Source organism: Lithobates pipiens, unplaced genomic scaffold, assembly GCF_037356315.1.
Source record: "Lithobates pipiens isolate NorthernLeopardFrog02 unplaced genomic scaffold, aLitPip1_a1.2 Scaffold_10, whole genome shotgun sequence".
Taxonomy (NCBI): domain Eukaryota; kingdom Metazoa; phylum Chordata; class Amphibia; order Anura; family Ranidae; genus Lithobates; species Lithobates pipiens.
The window spans coordinates 34,548,098-34,568,099 of record NW_027507686.1 but is presented as its reverse complement, the minus strand read 5'-3'; the positions used below and the strand labels follow the sequence as shown (position 1 = coordinate 34,568,099).

Genomic DNA, 20,002 nt, shown 5'->3' with positions numbered 1-20,002 from the left:
GTAATGCTAAGAGATTGGAGGCTATGAGAATGAGGCAAGGTTAAGATGGTTTTAAGGTGATATAGAGGCACTGTGGGCTATGGAGAAGGGGTGAGGTTGGGATAATGTGAAGAAGGTGATAGAGAGGCACTGTAGGCTATGGGGAATGGATAAGATTAGCATGGTTGGAGGAGGGTAGTGCTGAGAGATTGGAAGCTATGCAAATGGGGAAGGGTATGATGGTTGGGGGGTGACACACAGGCACCAGAGGTTATTGGGAAGGGATAAGGTTAGGACGGTTAAAGGAGGGTAATGATGAAAGTATTAAAGGCTATGGGGAAGAGGTGAGGTTGGGATGGTTTAAAGAAGGTGATACAGAGGCACTTTAGGCTATAGGGAAGGGATGAGATTAGCATGGTTTGAGGAGGGTAATGCTGAGAGATTAGAGGCTATGAGAATGGGGAAGGTTAGGATGGTTGGAGGGTGACACTGAGGCACCAGAGGCTTTTGGGAAGGGTTAAGTTTGGACGGTTAAAAGAGGGTAATAATGAAAGATTGAAGGCTTTGTGGAAGGGGTGAGGTTAAGGTGACTATAGGTGGGTAATGCTGAGAGCAAGGATGAAGTTGGAATAGTTGGAGGAGTCTATAGGGAAGGGCAGGGGTGGGAAGATTGGATATATTTAAGGGGTCAGAGCCTGCAAAGAAAGATGAAGCCAGGACAGAGTTAAACTACTTCAGGGGTTCCCACAATTGTATGAGAGAAATAGTTTCAGTCACCTTCAGGAATGTTGTGTTTGTTGGGTCAAGTTTAGAATTACATTCAACCTGTTAGAGAAAAAACACACAGTGAGATCTCCACATCAATAATATCTATAAAGAGAACAATTCTCTGGCAGCAGACACTGGGATGAAGCCAGGGACACTGGGGTGCAGGACATCAGCATTCAATAAGGAAGGGACATGCAGCCAACACAGATGAGCAGTTATGATGCAACATCCCCACAACAGACCGTGACAACCATCATTCCCAGAATGCTTCTCATTAATCGCACATGTGGAGGGTGCACAGACTCCACAAATAGGAATACTCTATGATTTATGTTTCTGCATTCATCTGATCCAAGATATCTAAAGCACATACAGCCTACTCTAATAAACCACTATACCCATGGGTCTGATTTATCACAGATGATCTTGTAATCTACTACACAGTGTCTGACCAATCTCTATAAATTTCGTAACTGATTACACAATGTGTCTAATCATGTACTAGGGATCTAGTAATCTACACTATATGGGGTCTGAACAATCACATGGTAATCTATAGTTAAGCTGATCCATAGACGGAGCAATTTTCTTGATTGCCCCATCGAAACAGTCAGTGTTGATGGGGGATTCCCTCCTGTGGAGCCATTGTGTTCTACCAGCAGTGGGGGGGGGGGGGGTTGGCTAGGGGGAGCCGTCCTTGCCAAAAAAAAACACAGCAATTATTGCTACCGGCTTTAACAGCCACTAGCAAACAAACATCACAGGCTGGTTGTACCCAAGTTAATCAATTAATCGATCAGCTTGGTTACATTTAGGCTGCCCATACATGGTTCGAATCTCGGCCGATTCCTGCTGAATGGCTGAAATTCAAACAGCCTATGGCCGGCTTTAAAAGAGAAGTTGGGCTTTTTTTTATTTTTCAAAAATAATACTTACCTAGGTGGATGCAGCATCAGTCCGGTGCTGCATTAGTCCCCCTGGCTCTAAGACTGAGAACAGAGCGATCAAAGACCGCTGATCGCTCAGTTCTCAGAGCTCCCTGAGCAGAGAGCTGGTAGCTGTCAATCACCAGCTTTCTGCTCTGCCCCAGTCTGCTTCCAGAAGCCCGACTTTGTTGACGCGATTTTGCCGGAGCCTGGACTGGCTCTGTGATGTCAGCGGACGTCGACCCCCTGTCAGCTGAAAACAGGTCACAGGAATGCAGATCCTGTGATCCACAAGCGATGTGCAGCCAAGCAAGCTTTGGCTGTATTTCTCCTTTAATAAAAAATAAAATAACTTGGGCATAGGGTTTTAGCGATCCACTATACAAAAGATACGAACCTATGGCTGGGGATCTAGCAATGTACTACACACAGGCCTACCTGCTGCTGTAATCTGCTGGATCATTCAGTGTATGAGCAGAGACAGTGTAATGATACAATCTAATCCTACGTCTATGGACATGCAGATGTAGTACCAGATAGAAGAATTATCAGATGATAGAAGAGTACAGAACTGACCACACTGTCTTCAGCTGGGGAATTATCTCCAACCACCAGCATGACTGGAGCCCTGAGAGAGAGAAAGAGAGAGGACAGGGAAGCGAAAGGGACAGAGGGTGGGGGGGGGGGGGGTGAGAAAAAGGTGTGGTGGTGAGAGATAGGGAGAGTGGTGAATGAAGGGTCAAAGTTAGGGAAAGTGGAGGATGGGGGGAGTCAGAGATGAGGAGAGCAGTGAATAATGGGGTTAGAGTTGGGGAGTGTGGAGGATGGGGGTTCAGAGTAAGGGAGAGTAAGGGATGGAGGGAGGGGAAACAGAGATGGGGAGAGTGGAGGAAGGGGGGGGGGTCAGAGATGAGAAGAGTGGAGGACAAGGGGTCATACATGAGGACGGAGGATGTGGGGGGGTCAGAGATGGTGAGAAAGGTGAATTGGGGGGGCCAGGGATTGAGAGAGTGGAGGATGGTGGGGGGGTTGTCAGAGATGAGGAGAGTGAAGGATTTTGGGGGGGGGGGGGGGGGTCAGAAATGGAGAGAATGGTAAATTGAGGAGTCAGGTGGGGAGAGCAGAGGATGGGGGGGAGGTCAGAGATGGGGAGAACAGTGAATTGAGGGGGTCAGAGATGGAGAGAGTGGAGGAAGGGGGGGGGGTCAAAGATGAGAGGAGTGGAGGAAGGGGGGGGGGGTTCAAAGATGAAAAGAGTGGAGGAAGGGGGGGGGTTCAAAGATGAAAAGAGTGGAGGACGAGGGGTCATAGATAACGAGGATGGGGGGGGGGGGGTCAGAGATGGGGGAAACGGTGAATTGGGGGGGGGGGGCAGAGATGGGGAGGTTGGAGGATGAAGATTGTGTAGGATGGGTGGGTGAGAGGAGGGGAGAGTGCAGGATGGTGGGGGGGTTGTCAGAGATGAGGAGAGTGAAGGATGGGGGGGGGGGGGAATGGAGAGAATGGTAAATTGGGGAGTCAGATGGGAAAAGTGGAGGATTTGGGGGGGGGTCAGAGAGGGGGAGAACAGTGAATTGAGGGGGTCAGAGATGGAGAGAGTGGAGGATGGAGGTTGTGTAGGATGGATGGGTGAGAAGAGGGGAGAGTGAAGGATTGGATGGGGGAGGGGTCAGAGATGGAGAGAATGGTGAATGGGGGCATCAGGGATGATGAAAGTGGAGGATGGGAGAGTTTGAGATGGTGAGTGGAGGATGGTGAAGGAAGAGGTCAGAGATGGGGAGAGTGAAGGATGATGGGAGAAGAGGTCAGATATGGGGAGAGTGGTGAATGGGTGGTCAGAGATGGGGAAAGTGGAGGATGGGGGGGGGGGGGCAAAGGTAGGAAGAGCAGTGAATGGGGGGGGGGGGTCAGAGATGGAGGGAAGAATTGGGGGTCAGGGATGGGGAGATTGTAGAATAGGAGGCCAGATATGAGGAGAGTGCAGGGTGGAGGGGGGTCAGCGATGGGGAGATTGGAGGATGGGGAGAGTGGAGGGATGGGGCATTGGAGAGAAGGGGGTCAGAGATGGAGATGATGGACAGAAGGCAGAAGGGGGGGGGGGGGGGAGACAGAAGCAGAGAGAAGTAAGCAGCGGGAAGATCACATGTCAGTAACAGGACACATATGATGGATATAACAAAGGCGATGGAGAAGAACTGACAGTACAATTTACTGACATGGGAAGAGTGAGGAGACTGGAAGATGTCATCATGGGTCACATGACCACTGCAGAGCACAGATGACATATGACTTCCAGTATGGCAGTAATGTGAGGCTACATGGGCACTCCCATACTGATAGGTTTCCTGCATGCCACACAGCTGCCACATGAAACACATGTACATTCACAATGCCACTTACCTCAAAGTCTTGGCGTTCGGTACTGTCCCAGGACGGTTCATCTCCAGGTCTCTTCGGCTACAGAGTGATGAGACGGGTCATTGTGAGACACTATAGAAGCGTGTGTCATGTGTGACAATATACAAGCAAGTGGAGTACATATTACAGCTCAGATATGATGGTACACACAGCAATAGACAGACGGCTCCTACCCGTTGTACATGCTCCAGAAAAGCTGCAGGTTGTTCTGGTTGACACAGCTGCTGATCTGCTGGCGGTAATTCTGCACCAGCTCTGTGTTGTTCATCAATTCCTCCTAAGGGGGGATACAGAATGTTAACTCCAAGGGTCAACGATGTCCGCCCTGAATCGGCTATGGTGCTACTACCAGAAAGATCCATTTTGTAGCTACACTACGATAATACAGTGCAGCGTTATTAATAGCGATAGATCTGCACATAAAAGACACCTACACTGTGCACAGTCTACACACCCCTGTTAAAATGTCAGGTTTCTGTGATGTAAAAAAAAATATGAGACAAAGATAAATCATTTCAGATTTTTTTCCACCTTTATGCCGCATACACACGATCAAACTATCCGGCGGAATGTCACAATCCCAGAGGATGCTGGGACTGTGACATCATAATGGGCGGGGACATCACCCAAGGATGTCCCTATATAAGTCGCCGCACGCCGCGTCCCTGTCATTGCGGCCAGAGAGAGCGATGAGTCAACATCTGAAGAAGAGAAAAATAGAAGGCGGCGAAGACAGCGGCGACAGAAGACCGGGCTACCGCCAGTAAGAGCTGGAAGAAGGAGCGGAGGCCCGGCAAGAAGAACCGAAGAGGGGGACAAGACCCCCAAAGTCAGAAGAAGACCCCCGGACGGCGGCGGCAACGAAGAAGAAAGCTGGGCTCCTCCGCTAGTAAAAGAGCTAGCAGAAGGCAGTGGAGGAGTCCGGCGAGAAGACCCCCCAAGACGGAAGAAGACCCCCGGAGCTGTGCAATAAATTATTTTTAACCCTTGTGTGTTGTGTTTTATTTACATTTTTTTCACAGGTGAATGAGTAGGGGTACATTGTACCCCATACTCATTCACATAGGGTGGGGGGCCGGGATCCAGGGGGCCCCTTATTAAAGCCTGGCTTAATTTTGCAAAAACACATGTGAAGTCGCCCAAAAGCATGTGGGAAAATGTGTTATGGTCTGATGAAACCAAGGTTGAACTTTTTTGGCCATAATTCCAAAAGATCTGTTTGGCACAAAAACAACACTGCACATCACCAAAAGGGACCCACAGTGAAGCATGGTGGTGGCAGCATCATGCTTTGAGGCTGTTTTTCTTAGGTGCATGATAACAGTGGCAAACCCAACCGCGACAGGGGCTTTTGAAGGGGACCACAGGGTAGCCTCTTGCCTACTGACTCTGGGCCCTGGCTTTTGAGGGGGCTCTATTCTTTGGCAGGTGTGTGCCTGGGGAACCCTTGGAGTAGTTTTGCTTCTGGGCTCGGGTCTAAATCTCTCCGAAACACACAGATTCTGGGAACCAAGCACCTGGACACAGATTTGGTGCATCTGCGTCCAAACCAGCAATGACTGCTTCAACCCCTTCCCAGACTCAGAGACTCTTAAACAGATGATTATAATCAGTTCAAACAATCTGACGCTAGCGTCTCCTGCTGCTTTGTGTAAATCTGTTTATTAAGGTTTAATGTGTGACAGACCCAACTGGGGCAGAGACATTTGCAGGGGACTAGGGGCAAGCCTCCAACCCACTGATTTTGGCCCATGGAGTGGACCAGGGATCTTGTCATCTTCTTCTTCTGGTCAGATCATGGGGAAGAGCTCAGTTCAGCCTCTGATCCCATGGAGAAAGCTGATTATTTTCTAATGATGGACAACGTGATGAAACGGCGAGAGCGAGGCTTGGATTAAGTCTTTGAATAAGGGCAATAAAGCTTCCTTTCTGGAGTGGATGGATGGTAATATTAATCTTGTACAGGTTAATGGTCAGAGGAAATATGGTGGCCCTTCTGCAGACTGATTTGGAGAAGCCCATTCACTTGGGACAGTAATATTTATCAACAATATCCCTCAAGAAATCTGCGAAGATAAATTCATTCCACTTTTTTAGACTGCTGAAACATTGTGAGTTTTGTCTTTCTAGTGGACAGATTAAGTTAACCACTTAAAGACTGCCTACCAAATATATACTGTGGCAGGGCGGCTCTATTGCACGAAATGACGTACCTGTACGTCATTTTGTGCAATATATACTGTGGGCATGTGCCCCATTGGACAGAAGGGGAACCAATCAGCGGGTTGTTCCCCAGAGAGGCAGAACTGTGATCTACCTATGTAAACAAGGTAGATCGCCGTTCTGATAGGGGAGGACGCAGAGTTCTTCTGTTCCTGCTAAGCAGGAACACAGATCTCTGTGTTCACCCATTCAGTCCATCCCCCACAGTTAACAAGCACCTCCTAAGGACACACTTAACCCTTTGATCGTCCTTGGTGTTAACCCCTTCCCTATGACAGTAAATATTTTTAGCACTGATCACTGTAATAATGTCACTGGTTCCCAAAAAAGTGTCAAAGTGTCAGTTAGTTGTCCGATTTGTCCGCCGCAAATTTCGCAGTCCCGCTAAAAATCACTGTTCGCCGCCATTACTAGTAAAAAAATTAAATAAAAATGGCAGAAAAATATCCCATTGTTTATAGATGCTATAACTTTTGCGCAAACATACATATATATATATATATATATATATATATATATATATATATATATATTGTACAGGACGCCGTGGCTGGGTCCTGGAAGGACGCTATATTTCCCCTCTGTTTGGGTTGTGGTATTTTTAAATGAATAAAATTGATTAACCCACCTGTTAAGGGAGTGCCTTTAAAAAAAAACAAGACAGGAAGTGGTAGGTGTGTGGAGGAGTGGAGAACACATGGTGGATGGTGTTTGGTGTTTGTTTTGGGTTGCAGCAACTGAAGTGGACAGCAGTGTCCTGTTTGGAAGGCTCCTGGCAGGGGAAGCTACCTGCCATCAAGATCAAGCTCTGTTTCTGATAAGGACAGCTATTCTGGACTTTGCAAGTCGGTGAGACTACAAACCTTTTTCCTTTTGTTTTTGGCTGCTGTAAGCTATTTAAGTTAATAAACCCTTTGTTGTATGAAAAGCCTGTGTCCTGCGATCTACCTGGTCCCCCGAACATTACAAGTGGTGCTCGAATGCGGGCAGGACAAAGTAACAGGCATTTTCTTGCTATTTTTTATTTTTTTGCATTGGATCTGAACTGACATTTAAAGGGACAGTACAGTGAATTTATGTCCTGGGTTAAAGCTGCATAACTGTTGAAAGCTGAAACAATGGAGGAGCTAATTAAACAGCTGTCCTTAGCTAATATACAAGCGCAGACTCGCCATGAGGAAGCTAATCAGCGCTTAGCAACCCAGCTGGAGGTACAAAAAACGCACCACAATGAGTTGGTGGCCCAGTTAGCAGCCCAGCTAGCGACCCAACAAGAGGTTATGCAGGCTCAGATGGCGGCCTTAAAAGAAGCAGTGCAGCAGCTTTCTCAGGGCCGTGAACAAGTGGCCGTTGCCCCTGGCAACCAGGTGACCATAAGGGCAAGCCATTTTTTGCAGAAGTTGTCCCTGAGTGATGACGTAGAGGCGTTTCTGGCAACATTTGAGAGGACGGCAGAGAGAGAAGGGTGGCCCCAGGACCAGTGGGCCGGCTTAATTGCTCCTTTCCTCACCGGAGATTCTCAAAAAGCCTATTTTGACCTACCACCAGAAGATGCTAAAAATTATCAAAAACTAAAGGCAGAAATACTGGCTCGGTTGGGGGTGACTACGGCCGTTCGGGCCCAACGAGTGCACCAATGGAAGTATCGTTCAAACCGGCCACCGCGATCTCAAATGCATGACCTGGTGCAACTAGTAAAAAAAATGGCTGCAGCCCGAAGTGTTGTCTGGCCCCCAAATTGTGGAGCGGGTCGTGCTGGACCGATACTTAAGGTCACTGCCAGATGACCTTCAACGGTGGGTCAGCCATGGAGACCCCAAAACGGCAAACTGCCTTGTTGAGATGGTGGAACGATATACGGTGGTGGAGGATCTGCTTGGCCCCACCAAGCGTCAAGGGCCCAGTCTGCCACGGCCCTTCCGACCAACTGCCGCCCTTCGAAAGGATGTCCCCAGGAGCCCTGGAACCAACACCCCGGAAGGCCAAGAGTCACACCCGTTACCCCCTCAGCGACCTGTTCCTGATCGGAGAGGAGGGGATGTACAATGTTGGCGATGTCATGCCTGGGGCCATACCCGGGCCCACTGCCCATTGCAGGAAGAACCCATGGAGTGCGGGGTTCTTCGGAGGGGGTCTTTTTATGCTCATAAAGCGTGTACAACACATCTTGACCTTGGAGAGGGGAAGTTTGAGTGTGAAGTCCAAGTGAACCACCACCCTGCACAGGCTTTGCTGGACTCTGGAAGCATGATAACCCTGGTTCACCCTAGAGTAATTGGGAAGATCGGTCCGGTAAGCAAAAGGTTGCGGGTTGTGTGCATTCATGGGGACACTAGTGAGTACCCTCTCATCTCGGTGTCCATCTCCACAGCATGTGGCACTGGTACTCAAGAGGTGGGGGTGGTAAAGAACTTGGTACATGACGTTATCATAGGACGTGACTGTCCGTTATTTACAAAACTTTGGAGACAAGGAGAACTGTCTGAAAGGTCCAGAGACTGGGAAGAAACTAGTCCCTCTGTTCCTGTTGTTGAGGGTAATAACCCTGAGATGCCACATATTCGTAATATGGACCCAGTTGATAAAAACGCCAAGACTTTAGTTAATAATGATGAAAATAGTGCTGATACTGTTAAGGATGTCAATATGTGGGGTTCTCAGACCTACCTGAACACTGAGGGGGGGGAACCTTCCCCGCTTCAGGTAATGCTGGGGGAAGAGGATGAGGAAATGGCCTCTACCCCTGACTTGCCAGATTTGGGTGTTCCCCAGGGGACATTTGGTACTGCCCAGATGCAGGACCCCACTTTGGCCAGGGCACGGGAACAGGTTGTAGTTATAAATGGGGAGCCCCAAGAGCCAGGTGCTAATGAGCGGTGGCCACATTTTTCAATATGTAATGAATTGCTTTATCGGGTTACTAAAGTGAGAGAAAATGTGGTAGAACAATTATTGGTACCCCAACAGTATAGACGCAAGGTCCTGGAACTGGCCCATGATGATGTTTTAGGGGGACACCTGGGAGTTGAAAAGACGGAGGCACGGATCGCCGACCGGTTTTACTGGCCAGGCTTGAAAGCAGAGGTAAGAAGATACTGTACCTCTTGTCCCACCTGTCAGTTGACCGCTCCGGCGACCCATTTCCGGAGCCCGTTGGTCCCTCTGCCCATAATTGAGGTCCCATTCGAGAGGATAGCCATGGATATAGTGGGTCCCTTGGTAAAGTCGGCTCAAGGTCATTCTTGCATACTGGTGATCCTCGACTATGCCACTCGATATCCTGAGGCACTACCCCTGCGGAATACCTCCTCTAAGGCTATTGCACGGGAGTTATTCCAGTTGTTTACACGGACAGGTTTTCCCAAGGAAATTCTCACAGACCAGGGCACCCCGTTTATGTCGAAGGTTATGGCTGATGTGTGCAAACTGTTCCGGATTAAACAGCTGCGCACATCGGTCTACCATCCCCAAACAGATGGATTGGTAGAACGTTTTAATAAGACCCTTAAGTCTATGCTCAAGAGAGTGGTACAAAGGGATGGGAAAGACTGGGACTGCCTGTTACCAGCCCTCCTGTTTGCTATCCGAGAAGTGCCCCAGGCCTCCACTGGGTTTTCGCCTTTTGAATTGGTATATGGGCGGAGACCTCGTGGATTACTGGACTTTGTTAAAGAAGAATGGGAAAGTGAACCAATTCAGCATAAAAAAGTGTTCTTGAATATGTCTCCCAAATGCAGGAGAGGATCCGAACTGTAATGCCGCTAGTTAAGGAACATTTACAAAAAGCCCAGGAGGCTCAACAACGGGTCTATAATAGGGCAGCCAAAATTAGGAACTTCCAAGTGGGGGATCGAGTAGCAGTGTTGATTCCCACTGTGGAAAGTAAGTTCTTGGCCAGATGGCAAGGCCCTTTCGAGGTTGTAGAAAAAATGGGAGAGGTAAATTATAGAGTCCACCAGCCAGGCAAGAGGAAACCCTTTCAGATATATCATGTAAACTTGTTAAAGCCCTGGACAGACAGGGAACCAGTGACCTCCCTGGCTAGTACAAAACTTGAGCCTCGGGTTGGGGTGGAGAGTGTCCAAGTAGCAAATACCCTGTCTAAAACCCAAAGTCAGCAGGCAAAGGAGTTCTTGCAGAGAAATAAAGAAAAATTTTCAGACTTGCCAGGGCTCACTGGTGTCATAGAGCATGATATTGTCACAGAACCAGGAGTCAAAGTTTTTGTCCGGCCCTACCGCATCCCAGAGGCTCAAAGGAAGGCCGTTTCAGAGGAAGTAAAAAAGATGTTAGACCTAGGGATTATTGAGGAATCGCAGAGTGAGTGGTCGAGCCCGATTGTGTTGGTACCGAAGCCCAACGGGACTCCGCGATTTTGCAACGATTTCCGGAAACTTAATGAAGTTTCCCGGTTTGATGCCTACCCCATGCCCCGGGTAGATGAGCTTATCGAGAGACTAGGTCCAGCCAGGTATATCACTACGTTAGACCTTACCAAGGGGTATTGGCAAATACCGTTGACTAAGGCCGCTAGAGAGAAAACAGCTTTTTCTACCCCAGAGGGGAGTTTTCAGTACAAAAGGATGCCTTTTGGATTGCAAACTGCTACAGCCACGTTCCAGAGAGCAATGGATAGGATTTTACGACCTCACCGGAAGTATGCCTCAGTATACTTGGACGATATAGTCATTTTTAGCAAAGACTGGGAATCACATTTGCCCAAAGTGCAGGCAGTGCTGGACTCTCTTTGGAAGGAGGGGTTTACAATAAACCCTGAAAAATGTGCTTTGGGAATGGAGGAGGTGAAATACCTGGGTTATATCGTGGGTAGAGGGGTAGTGAAACCTCAGGTCAACAAGATAGAGGCTATACAGAATTGGCCCCGCCCCCTCACAAAAAAGCAGGTACGTGCATTCCTGGGCATAGTGGGATACTACAGGAGGTTTGTACCCAACTTTGCCACGTTGGCGGCTCCGTTGACCGATCTGACTAAGGGTCGGAAATCGGTCATGGTGGAGTGGAATGCAGACGCTGAGAAGGCTTTTTTGGAGCTCAAGGCGGCGCTGTGCCAACACCCTGTCCTTGTAGCACCCAATTTTTCAAAAGAATTTGTTGTCCAGACTGATGCTTCCGATGTAGGATTGGGAGCGGTGTTGTCACAGGTTATTCATGGCGAGGAACACCCGATAGTCTTCCTCAGCAGGAAGTTAACACCAGCGGAGAAAAACTATGCCATAATTGAACGAGAGTGTCTGGCCATTAAGTGGGCTCTGGAATCCCTCAGATATTACCTTTTGGGAAGGAAGTTTAGGTTGGTTTCTGACCATGCCCCTTTAACATGGCTGAGACAGGGAAAAGGGACTAATGCCAGGGTTACCCGGTGGTTCCTGGCACTCCAGGAATTTAAATTTGTAGTGGAGCATAGGCCCAGGAGACTGCATCAAAATGCAGATGCCCTCTCCCGAGTCCATTGTTTGAGCTCCACTGTTGCCTCCACCTCCTTGGCGTTGGGGCACAGGGGGGGGATATGTACAGGACGCCGTGGCTGGGTCCTGGAAGGATGCTATATTTCCCCTCTGTTTGGGTTGTGGTCTTTTTAAATGAATAAAATTGATTAACCCACCTGTTAAGGGAGTGCCTTTAAAAAAAAACAAGACAGGAAGTGGTAGGTGGGTGTGGAGGAGTGGAGAACACATGGTGGATGGTGTTTGGCGTTTGTTTTGGGTTGCAGCAACTGAAGTGGACAGCAGTGTCCTGTTTGGAAGGCTCCTGGCAGGGGAAGCTGCCTGCCATCAAGATCAAGCTCTGTTTCTGATAAAGACAGCTATTCTGGACTTTGCAAGTCGGTGAGACTACAAACCTTTTTCCTTTTGTTTTTGGCTGCTGTAAGCTATTTAAGTTAATAAACCCTTTGTTGTATGAAAAGCCTGTGTCCTGCGATCTACCTGGTCCCCCGAACATTACAATATATATATATATATATATATATATATATATATATATACACACACACACACACATACACACACGCTTATTGGGATTTTTTTTACCAAAAATATGTAGCAGAATACATATTGGCCTAAATTGATGAAGAAATTAAATTTTTTACATTGAGTGCATTTTATAGCATAAAGTAATTTTTTTTTTTTTTTTTTAATTGTCATTTTTTTTGTTTATAGTGCAAAAAATATAAACCGCAAAAGGTGATCAAATACCACCAAAAGAAAGCTCTATTTGTGGGATAAAAAAAAACATATCAATTTTATTTGGGTAGAGCGTCACCGAGTAATTGTCAGTTAAAGTACACAGTGCCGTATAGCAAAAAATGGCCTGATCATTAAGGGGGTAAAACTTTCTGGGTTCGAAGTGGTTAAAGCCAAACACATGAAGACAGCGTGTGTAATGCATTTTGTGTATTCAGGGTCGTAGACTGTTGCTGGACTGTCTGGGATCCCTGATTAGTCATAGCATTGTGGGTGGGCAGTGACTGGAGGAAGTGGTATACTGACGGAAGCACCCAAGCAGGGTGCCAAGTGATCTCGTTGTATAATTCCCCACTGTGTGCCTCCTAGGTGTGAATTCTCATTGTTAATTGAGTCACCTATTGTTTCTGTCTGTCTGCTAATCCTCTTGGAGATGTGACTAGTATTGTGTACACTTTACCTTGTTACCAAACTATTGTGGGGTGTTTATAATAGATATACTGATGATTTTACTTTAACTACTACTTTAACCTATGCATTGTTTAGGAATGTGGTTAAGCTCTTATCTGAATGTGTGTGGTATAAATTCTGTGTGAACTTACAATAAAGAGTTTGAGTTTGCACCTAAGTTAGTATGGTCTAGATCTTGAGTGCAATTCTCAACTGTAATACCTAGTTCCTGGTTCCAGAGTGGAGGAAGCTGTACCTTGGCAGAAGCACCCAGGCGGGGTGCCAGGTGGTCTGTCACAGTAACCATCACAACAGGAATTCTAGTATCATCACCACACCAGCAGGTAGCAGTAAGCCATGTTACCCTCGCTGACAGTGGTGTCTCTGCATGTCTAGGAGCCATTCTGTAAACCTGGCACAGTACATAACGCTGTATGACCCTACCTGGCTGAAGAGGTGAGACAGCACGGTGTCCGTGAGGGAGCTGGTCAGTCCAGACAGCTGGGGAGACACAAGCAGTGTGAGGACTCGGAGGGGGCACAGCAATAAATATACAGGGCATGTCTTTGCCTGGCTTACCTTGGAGGCCGCCCAATCAATCCAGCCTTTCCCATTGGGATCAATGTTCAGCAGAACCAAACCTTCCACCAGTTCCGGGAATATTAACTGTGGAAAGAGATCAGGCTAAGCGCGGGCAGTAAAAATCCAACAACTGGTTATAGCAAGAACTATCTATGAAGGAAACCCTAATAACCATCTTCAGATATGTTTTTTTTCTAATGTAACCATTTCTTGATTATTCGGCCCAGGGGATTGTCATGTCTGTTGGGGCAGTGAAAAGAATTTGCAGATGTGAAAGGACTCGTACAGCTAGTCATCTTCTCAGGTAGTTTGGGATTTACAGATGCGTTCAAGTTTGGGTTTTGCAGATGGGTTCAGGTTTGGGTTTTGCAGATGGGTTCAGGTTTGGGTTATACAGATGGGTTCAGGTTTGGGTTATACAGATGGGTTCAGGTTTGGGTTATACAGATGGGTTCAGGTTTGGGTTATACAGATGGGTTCAGGTTTGGGTTATACAGATGGGTTCAGGTTTGGGTTATACAGATGGGTTCAGGTTTGGGTTATACAGATGGGTTCAGGTTTGGGTTATAGGGATGGATTTTGGTTTGGATTATAGAGATGGGTTCAGGTTTTATTTATAGGAATGGATTCTGGTTTGGGATAAAAGGATGGGGTCAGGTTTGAATTATATAGAGATTGGGTCAGGTTTGGGTTATGGGAATGGATTCTGGTTTGCGATAAAAGGATGGGTTCAGGCTTGGATTATAGAGATGGGTTCAGGTTTGTGTTATACAGATGGGTTTGGTTTTGGGTTATAGGGATGGATTTTAGTTTGGGATAGAAGGATGAGTTCAGGTTTGGACTATAAAAGATGGGTTAAAGGCTTGGGTTATACAAGTAGGATCAGGTTTGGGTTATATGGATGGATTCTGGTCTGAGACATAAGGACATAAGGACAGGTTCTCGTTTGTGTTACAGAAATGAATTCTGGTTTAGAATATAAGGATGGGTTCAGGTTGGGTTAAAAGGAATGGATTCTGGTTTGGATTATTGGAAAGGATTCAGGTTTGGAATATAAAGATAGATTTACATTTGGGATATAAGGATGGGTTCAGGTTTGATTTTGGTTTGAGATAGAAGGTTTGTGATATAAGGATGGGTTCAAGTTTGAGTTATAGGGATGGTTTAAGTTTTGGGATGTAGGAATGAGCTCACGCTTGGATTATCGAGATGGGTTCTGGTCAGGGTTATAATCATGTATCCAGACTTGGCTTATTGGGATGGGCTCAGGTATGGGTTATAGGGATGGATTCAGGTTAGGGATAAAGGAATGTGTTTATATTTGGGTTGTAGAATTTGGATCTGGTTAGGGTTATAAGGATGTGTTTGGACTTGAGTTATAGGGATGGGTTCAGATTTGGATTATAGAGGTAGGTGTGAGTTTGAGTTATAGGAATGGATTCTGGTTTGGGTTATAGTGATGGGTTCAGGTTAGAATAATAGTGATGGATTCAGGTTTGGGTTATATGAATGGATTCTGGTCTGGGACATAAGAATGGGTTTGGGTTGGGTTATAGGAATGGATGCTGGTTTGGGATAAAAGGATAGGTTCGGATTTGGGTTATAGGGATGGACTTTGGTTTGGGATAAAATTATGGGTTCAGGTTCCAAAAACAGAATAGGGTTATAAGAATGGGTTAGGGTTGAAGAGATGGGTTCAGATTAGAATTATGCAGAAATGTTCAGGTTGGGGTTAGAGCATAAGGTTTGGGTTAGGGTTATAAGAATACATTAAGGTTAGGGTTATAAGGACGGGTTCAGGCTAGGGATTCAGTGACACAGAGACAGGCTTAGGTTAGAGTTATAGAAATAGGTTTATGTAAGGTTTAAAGGGATAGGTTCAAGTTAGGGATGGGGGAGGGTGGATTCAGTTTTGGGTTATATAAATGGGTTGGGGTTGAAGAGCTGTGCTTAAGTTAGTGTTATGGAAATGTGTTCAGGATAGGGTTATAGAGATAGGTTTAGGTTAGGGTTGAAGGGATCGATTAAGGGTTCAGGTTATAGAGAAGTGTTCAGGTTAGGGTTATAGGGACAGATTCAGATTGAGATTAGAGTAATGGGTTCAGGTTAGGATTATAGAAAAGGGCACATGATAGGTATAAAGAAATGGGTTTTGGCAATAGGTTCAGGGTAGGTTTATAGCGATGGGTTGAGGTTAGGGTTATAGGAATGTAGGATTAAGTGTAAAATGCAAAATAGGGTAAATGGGTTGGAACAGTATCAGGTTAGCGTTTTAGGTATAGGTTTAGGTTAGGTTTATAGAGGTGGGTTCAGGTCAATATAATAAAAAATTAGTTCAGGTTAGGGTTGAAGAGGTTGGTTCAGGTTAGGTTTAGAGCAGGGGTTGACAAATTTGCTTTGAATTTAGGAGCCAGTTAAAAAAGTTAGGAGCCAGTTTTTCTTCAGCTCCCGGGGTAAGGCTACTCATTTTCACCCCCTATCCCTAACTCACAATGGAGCACACAGTCAATAACTCCATTGAAAAGCTGTTACATCAGGGGTATGGGCTGACCAGAAAGAGTAAGGCTGGCAACAGATGGAACTGGCTGGCACTGCCAGGTGGCACTGGTTGCCACTGGAAGGCACGTGGAACTGCCAGATGGCACCGACAGGTGACACTAGTTGGCATTGGCAGGTGACACTGGTTTGGAACTGGCAGGTGACACTGGTTTGAAACTGGCAAGTGGCACTGGCAGGTGGCCCTGGTTGGTGATGGCAGGTGGCCCTGGTTGGTGATGGCAGGTGGCCCTGGTTGGCGATGGCAGGTGGCCCTGGTTGGCGATGGCACTAGTTGTCACTGGCAGATGGCACTGATTGGCGGTGGCACTGGTTGGTGTTGGCAGGTGGCACTGATTGGCAGTGGCACTGATTGGCGGTGGCAGGTGGCACTGGTTGGTGGTGGCATTGGTTGGCGGTGGCACTGGTTGGCGGTGGCACTGGTTGGCGGTGGCAGGTGGCACTGACTGGCGGTGGCACTCGGCACTGGCAGGTGGCACTGACAGGTGGCACTGGTAGGTGGCACTGATTGGCACTGGGTGGTGGCAGGTGGCACTGGGTGGTGGTTGCAGGTGGTATTGATTGGCGGTGGCACTGGTTGGCACTAGCAGGTGGCACTGATTTGTGGTGGCAGGTGGCACTGATTGGCGGTGGCAGATGGCACTGGTTGCCGCTGGCAGGTGGCACTGATTGGTGGTGGCACTGGCAGGTGCCAGTGGTTGGCACTGATTGGCGGTGGCAGGTGGCACTGATTGGCGGTGGCACTGGTTGGTGGCAGGTGGCACTGGTTGGTGGTGGCATTGATTGACCGTGGCACTGGCAGGTGGCACTGGTTGGCAGTGGCACTGGTTGGTGGCAGGTGGCACTGGTTGGTGGTGGCAGATGGTATTGATTGGCGGTGGCACTGGTTAGCGCTGGCAGGTGGCACTGGTTGGCGCTGGCAGGTGGCACTGGTTGGTTGCAGGTGGTATTGATTGGAGGTGGCACTGGTTGGCACTGATTGGTGGCAGGTGGCACTGATTGGCACTGGCAGGTTTCACACGGAGCACTCTGTTACTGAAATGTAACAGAGGAGCTGGCGGGACCCTGCCGGGGTGTGAAACTGACAAGTAACAGAGAGGTGGATATGTCAGATTTCAGCCTGATGTCGGGGTGGGCGGGACCCGGGCTGGGGTGGGCGGGACTCAGCAGCTATCAAACACCAGCCAACGATTGGGCTGCTTAAGAAAAGGGGCGGGCCACATACACGTAGTGGCCCGCCCAGATCCCATTGGCTGGTGTTTGATAGCTTGCTGGGTCCCGCCCCCACCCCGGCCGGGTCCCGCCCACCCCGACATCAGGCTGACAGATCCTCCTCTCTCCATTGCGTGTCAGTTTCACACACAGCGCGGTGCTGCAGAGTGTGAAGGAGGGAGGAGGACGGCAGTCAGTGTTAATGCTGCTGCATGTCTGGGGCACCGATAGTGAGTCGGCTGGTGGCAGCTTAGGCGCCAGGTCGCGATTTCTGGTCGCATTGGCGACCTGGCGCCTGGGGTTTGTCGAGCCCTGGTTTAGAGGAATGGGTTCAGGTTAGGGTTAAAGGGATATTCTCTGGTTGGAGTTATAGGGATGGTTTCTTTTTAGGATTATAGGGATAAATTACAGTTATAAAGATGGTTTCAGGGGATAGGGATGGCTTTAGGTTGGTTATTGGGAATTTAGGTACAAAACCAATAAGACAAGAAGTCAGGTCCGCTGGTTCAGGTCACAAGGTCTCTTCATTTAGGCTCTGAATGTGGACATAGGCAATGTGTGATATAGGGCAGGGATGTGGCACATGTATCCAAAAGGGCCTGCAGTTTTCCTCCACATTTATCTAATTCACTTACAGCAAACTTGGCCAGGACATATGACCCAGCGCCCACGCCAATGCCAATGATGCTCTGAAAGCTGCAAGACAGAGAAAGGATTTGTCTGTAATCACATGAACATATGTACTCATTCTGCACAAATAAGTCTGAGGTCACACAGAGCATCAACTGACACATGTGAACCCACAAAGACAGTTCACAAGTCTCACCCAAAGTGCTGCAGCACACTTGGTAACATGCCGGCCAGGTTTTCCATGGTGGGGTACTGATACCTGTGGGAAGAGAGGCATTTATAGTGTGCAGCTTATAGCTGAACCCCTGGCACTGTAGGTGGCTCATACTACTTACCCCTGTGGGAATTGGGAGGCTCCCACCTGCTGTCCTGGGGCGTCTATGTGACAAACAACAAAGTGCTTGGTGATCTCCTGCATGTCTTCGTAATTGAACAAGGTATTGAAGCAAAGCTTATCTAAAAGAAAGGAAAAGCAAGGCATTGACTATCAATAATTTGCTCAGAGGAAGATATGTGCCATCCATTCACTCATATTCTTTATCTGGTGCACATCCCATTAATCTGTGACTAGCTGGAGAAATCAGCTTTCAAAAGTGACAGATGATTAGAAGTTCTTGGCAGTGTGTTTTAGAGTCTGCATTCCATATACAGTTGTGCTCATAAGTTTACAAACCCTGGCAGGATTTCCTGGCTATTTTTCAGAGAATATGAAGGAGAACACAAAAACTTTTCTTTCACTCATGGTTAGTGTTTGGCTGAAGCCATTTATTATCAATCAACTGTGTTTATCATAATGACAACAGAAACTACCCAAATGACCCTGATCAAAAGTTTACATACCCCAGTTCTTAATACTGTGTATGCCCCTTTAACATCAATGACAGCTTGAAGTCTTTTGTGGTATTTGTGGATGAGGCTCTTTATCTTCTCAGATGGTAAAGCTGCCCATTCCTCTTACCAAAAAGCCTCCAATTCCTGTAAATTCTTGGGCTGTCTTGCACGAACTGCACATTTGAGATCTCCCCAGAGTGGCTCAATGATATTGAGATGGAGGTGGCCACTCCAGAACCTTCACTTTATTCTGCTGTAGCCAATGACAGGTCGACTTGGCCTTGTGTTTTAGATCATTGTCATGCTGGAATGCCCAAGTACGTCCCATGTGCAGCTTCCTGACTGCTGAATGCAAATGTTCGTCCAGTCTTTTTTGATAATATACTGCATTCATCTTGCCATCAATTTTGACAAAATTTCCTGAGCCTTTGTAGCTCACACATCCCCAAAACATCAGCGATCCACCTCCGTGCTTCACAGTAAGTATGGTGTACCTTTCATCATAGGCCTTGTTGACTCCTCTCCAAATGTAGCATTTATGGTTGTGGCCAAAAAGCTAAATTTTTGTCACTCCAAATGACTTTGCGTCAGAAGGTTTGAAGCTTGTCTCTGTGCTGTTTGGCGTATTGTAAGCGGGATACTTTTTGGCATTTGCGTAGTAATGGCTTTCTTCTGGCAACTCGACCATGCAACCCATCTTTCTTCAAGTGCCTCATTGTGCATCTTGAAACAGCCACACCACATGTTTTCGGAGAGTCCTGTATTTCACCTGAAGTTATTTGTGGGTTTTTCTTTGCATTCCAAACAATTTTCCTGGCAGTTGTGGCTGAAATTTTAGTTGGTCTACCTGGCCGTGGTTTGGTTTCAACACAACCCCTCATTTTTCTCTTCTCGATTAGAGTTTGAACACTGCTGATTGGCATTCTCAATTCCTTGGATATCTTTTTATATCCCTTTCTTGTTTTATACAGTTCTACTATCTTTTCCCACAGATCCTTTGACAATTCTTTTGCTTTCCTCATGACTCAGAATCCAGAAACGTAGTATAGCGCTGGATGAAAGATGCAAAGGTCTGTCAGGAGTCCAGAAACTCATTGACCTTTTATACACACTCACACACACTAATTACAAGCAAACAAATCGCAGGTGAGGATGGTTAACTTTAATAGCCATTCAAACCCTTTGTGTCAACTTGTGTGCATGTTATCAGGCTGAAATCACCAG

At 47.2% G+C, this 20,002-nt stretch overlaps 1 protein-coding gene across 7 annotated transcripts in view; it reads right to left on the bottom strand.

Annotated features, from left to right (window-relative positions):
• The window catches only part of NDRG4 (NDRG family member 4), a 68,286-nt gene that overhangs the window by 5,238 nt on the left and 43,046 nt on the right, over positions 1–20,002 (bottom strand). For all 7 annotated transcript variants that reach the window (XM_077453750.1, XM_077453746.1, XM_077453759.1 and 4 more), the window contains 9 exons: positions 18,283–18,403; positions 18,144–18,206; positions 17,953–18,013; positions 13,547–13,633; positions 13,412–13,468; positions 4,265–4,368; positions 4,074–4,130; positions 2,250–2,301; positions 757–804 (listed from right to left, as the gene is read on the bottom strand). In XM_077453750.1, coding sequence (XP_077309876.1) covers positions 757–804; positions 2,250–2,301; positions 4,074–4,130; positions 4,265–4,368; positions 13,412–13,468; positions 13,547–13,633; positions 17,953–18,013; positions 18,144–18,206; positions 18,283–18,403 — 650 coding nt within the window. The remainder of the gene's footprint in view (positions 1–756; positions 805–2,249; positions 2,302–4,073; positions 4,131–4,264; positions 4,369–13,411; positions 13,469–13,546; positions 13,634–17,952; positions 18,014–18,143; positions 18,207–18,282; positions 18,404–20,002) is intronic.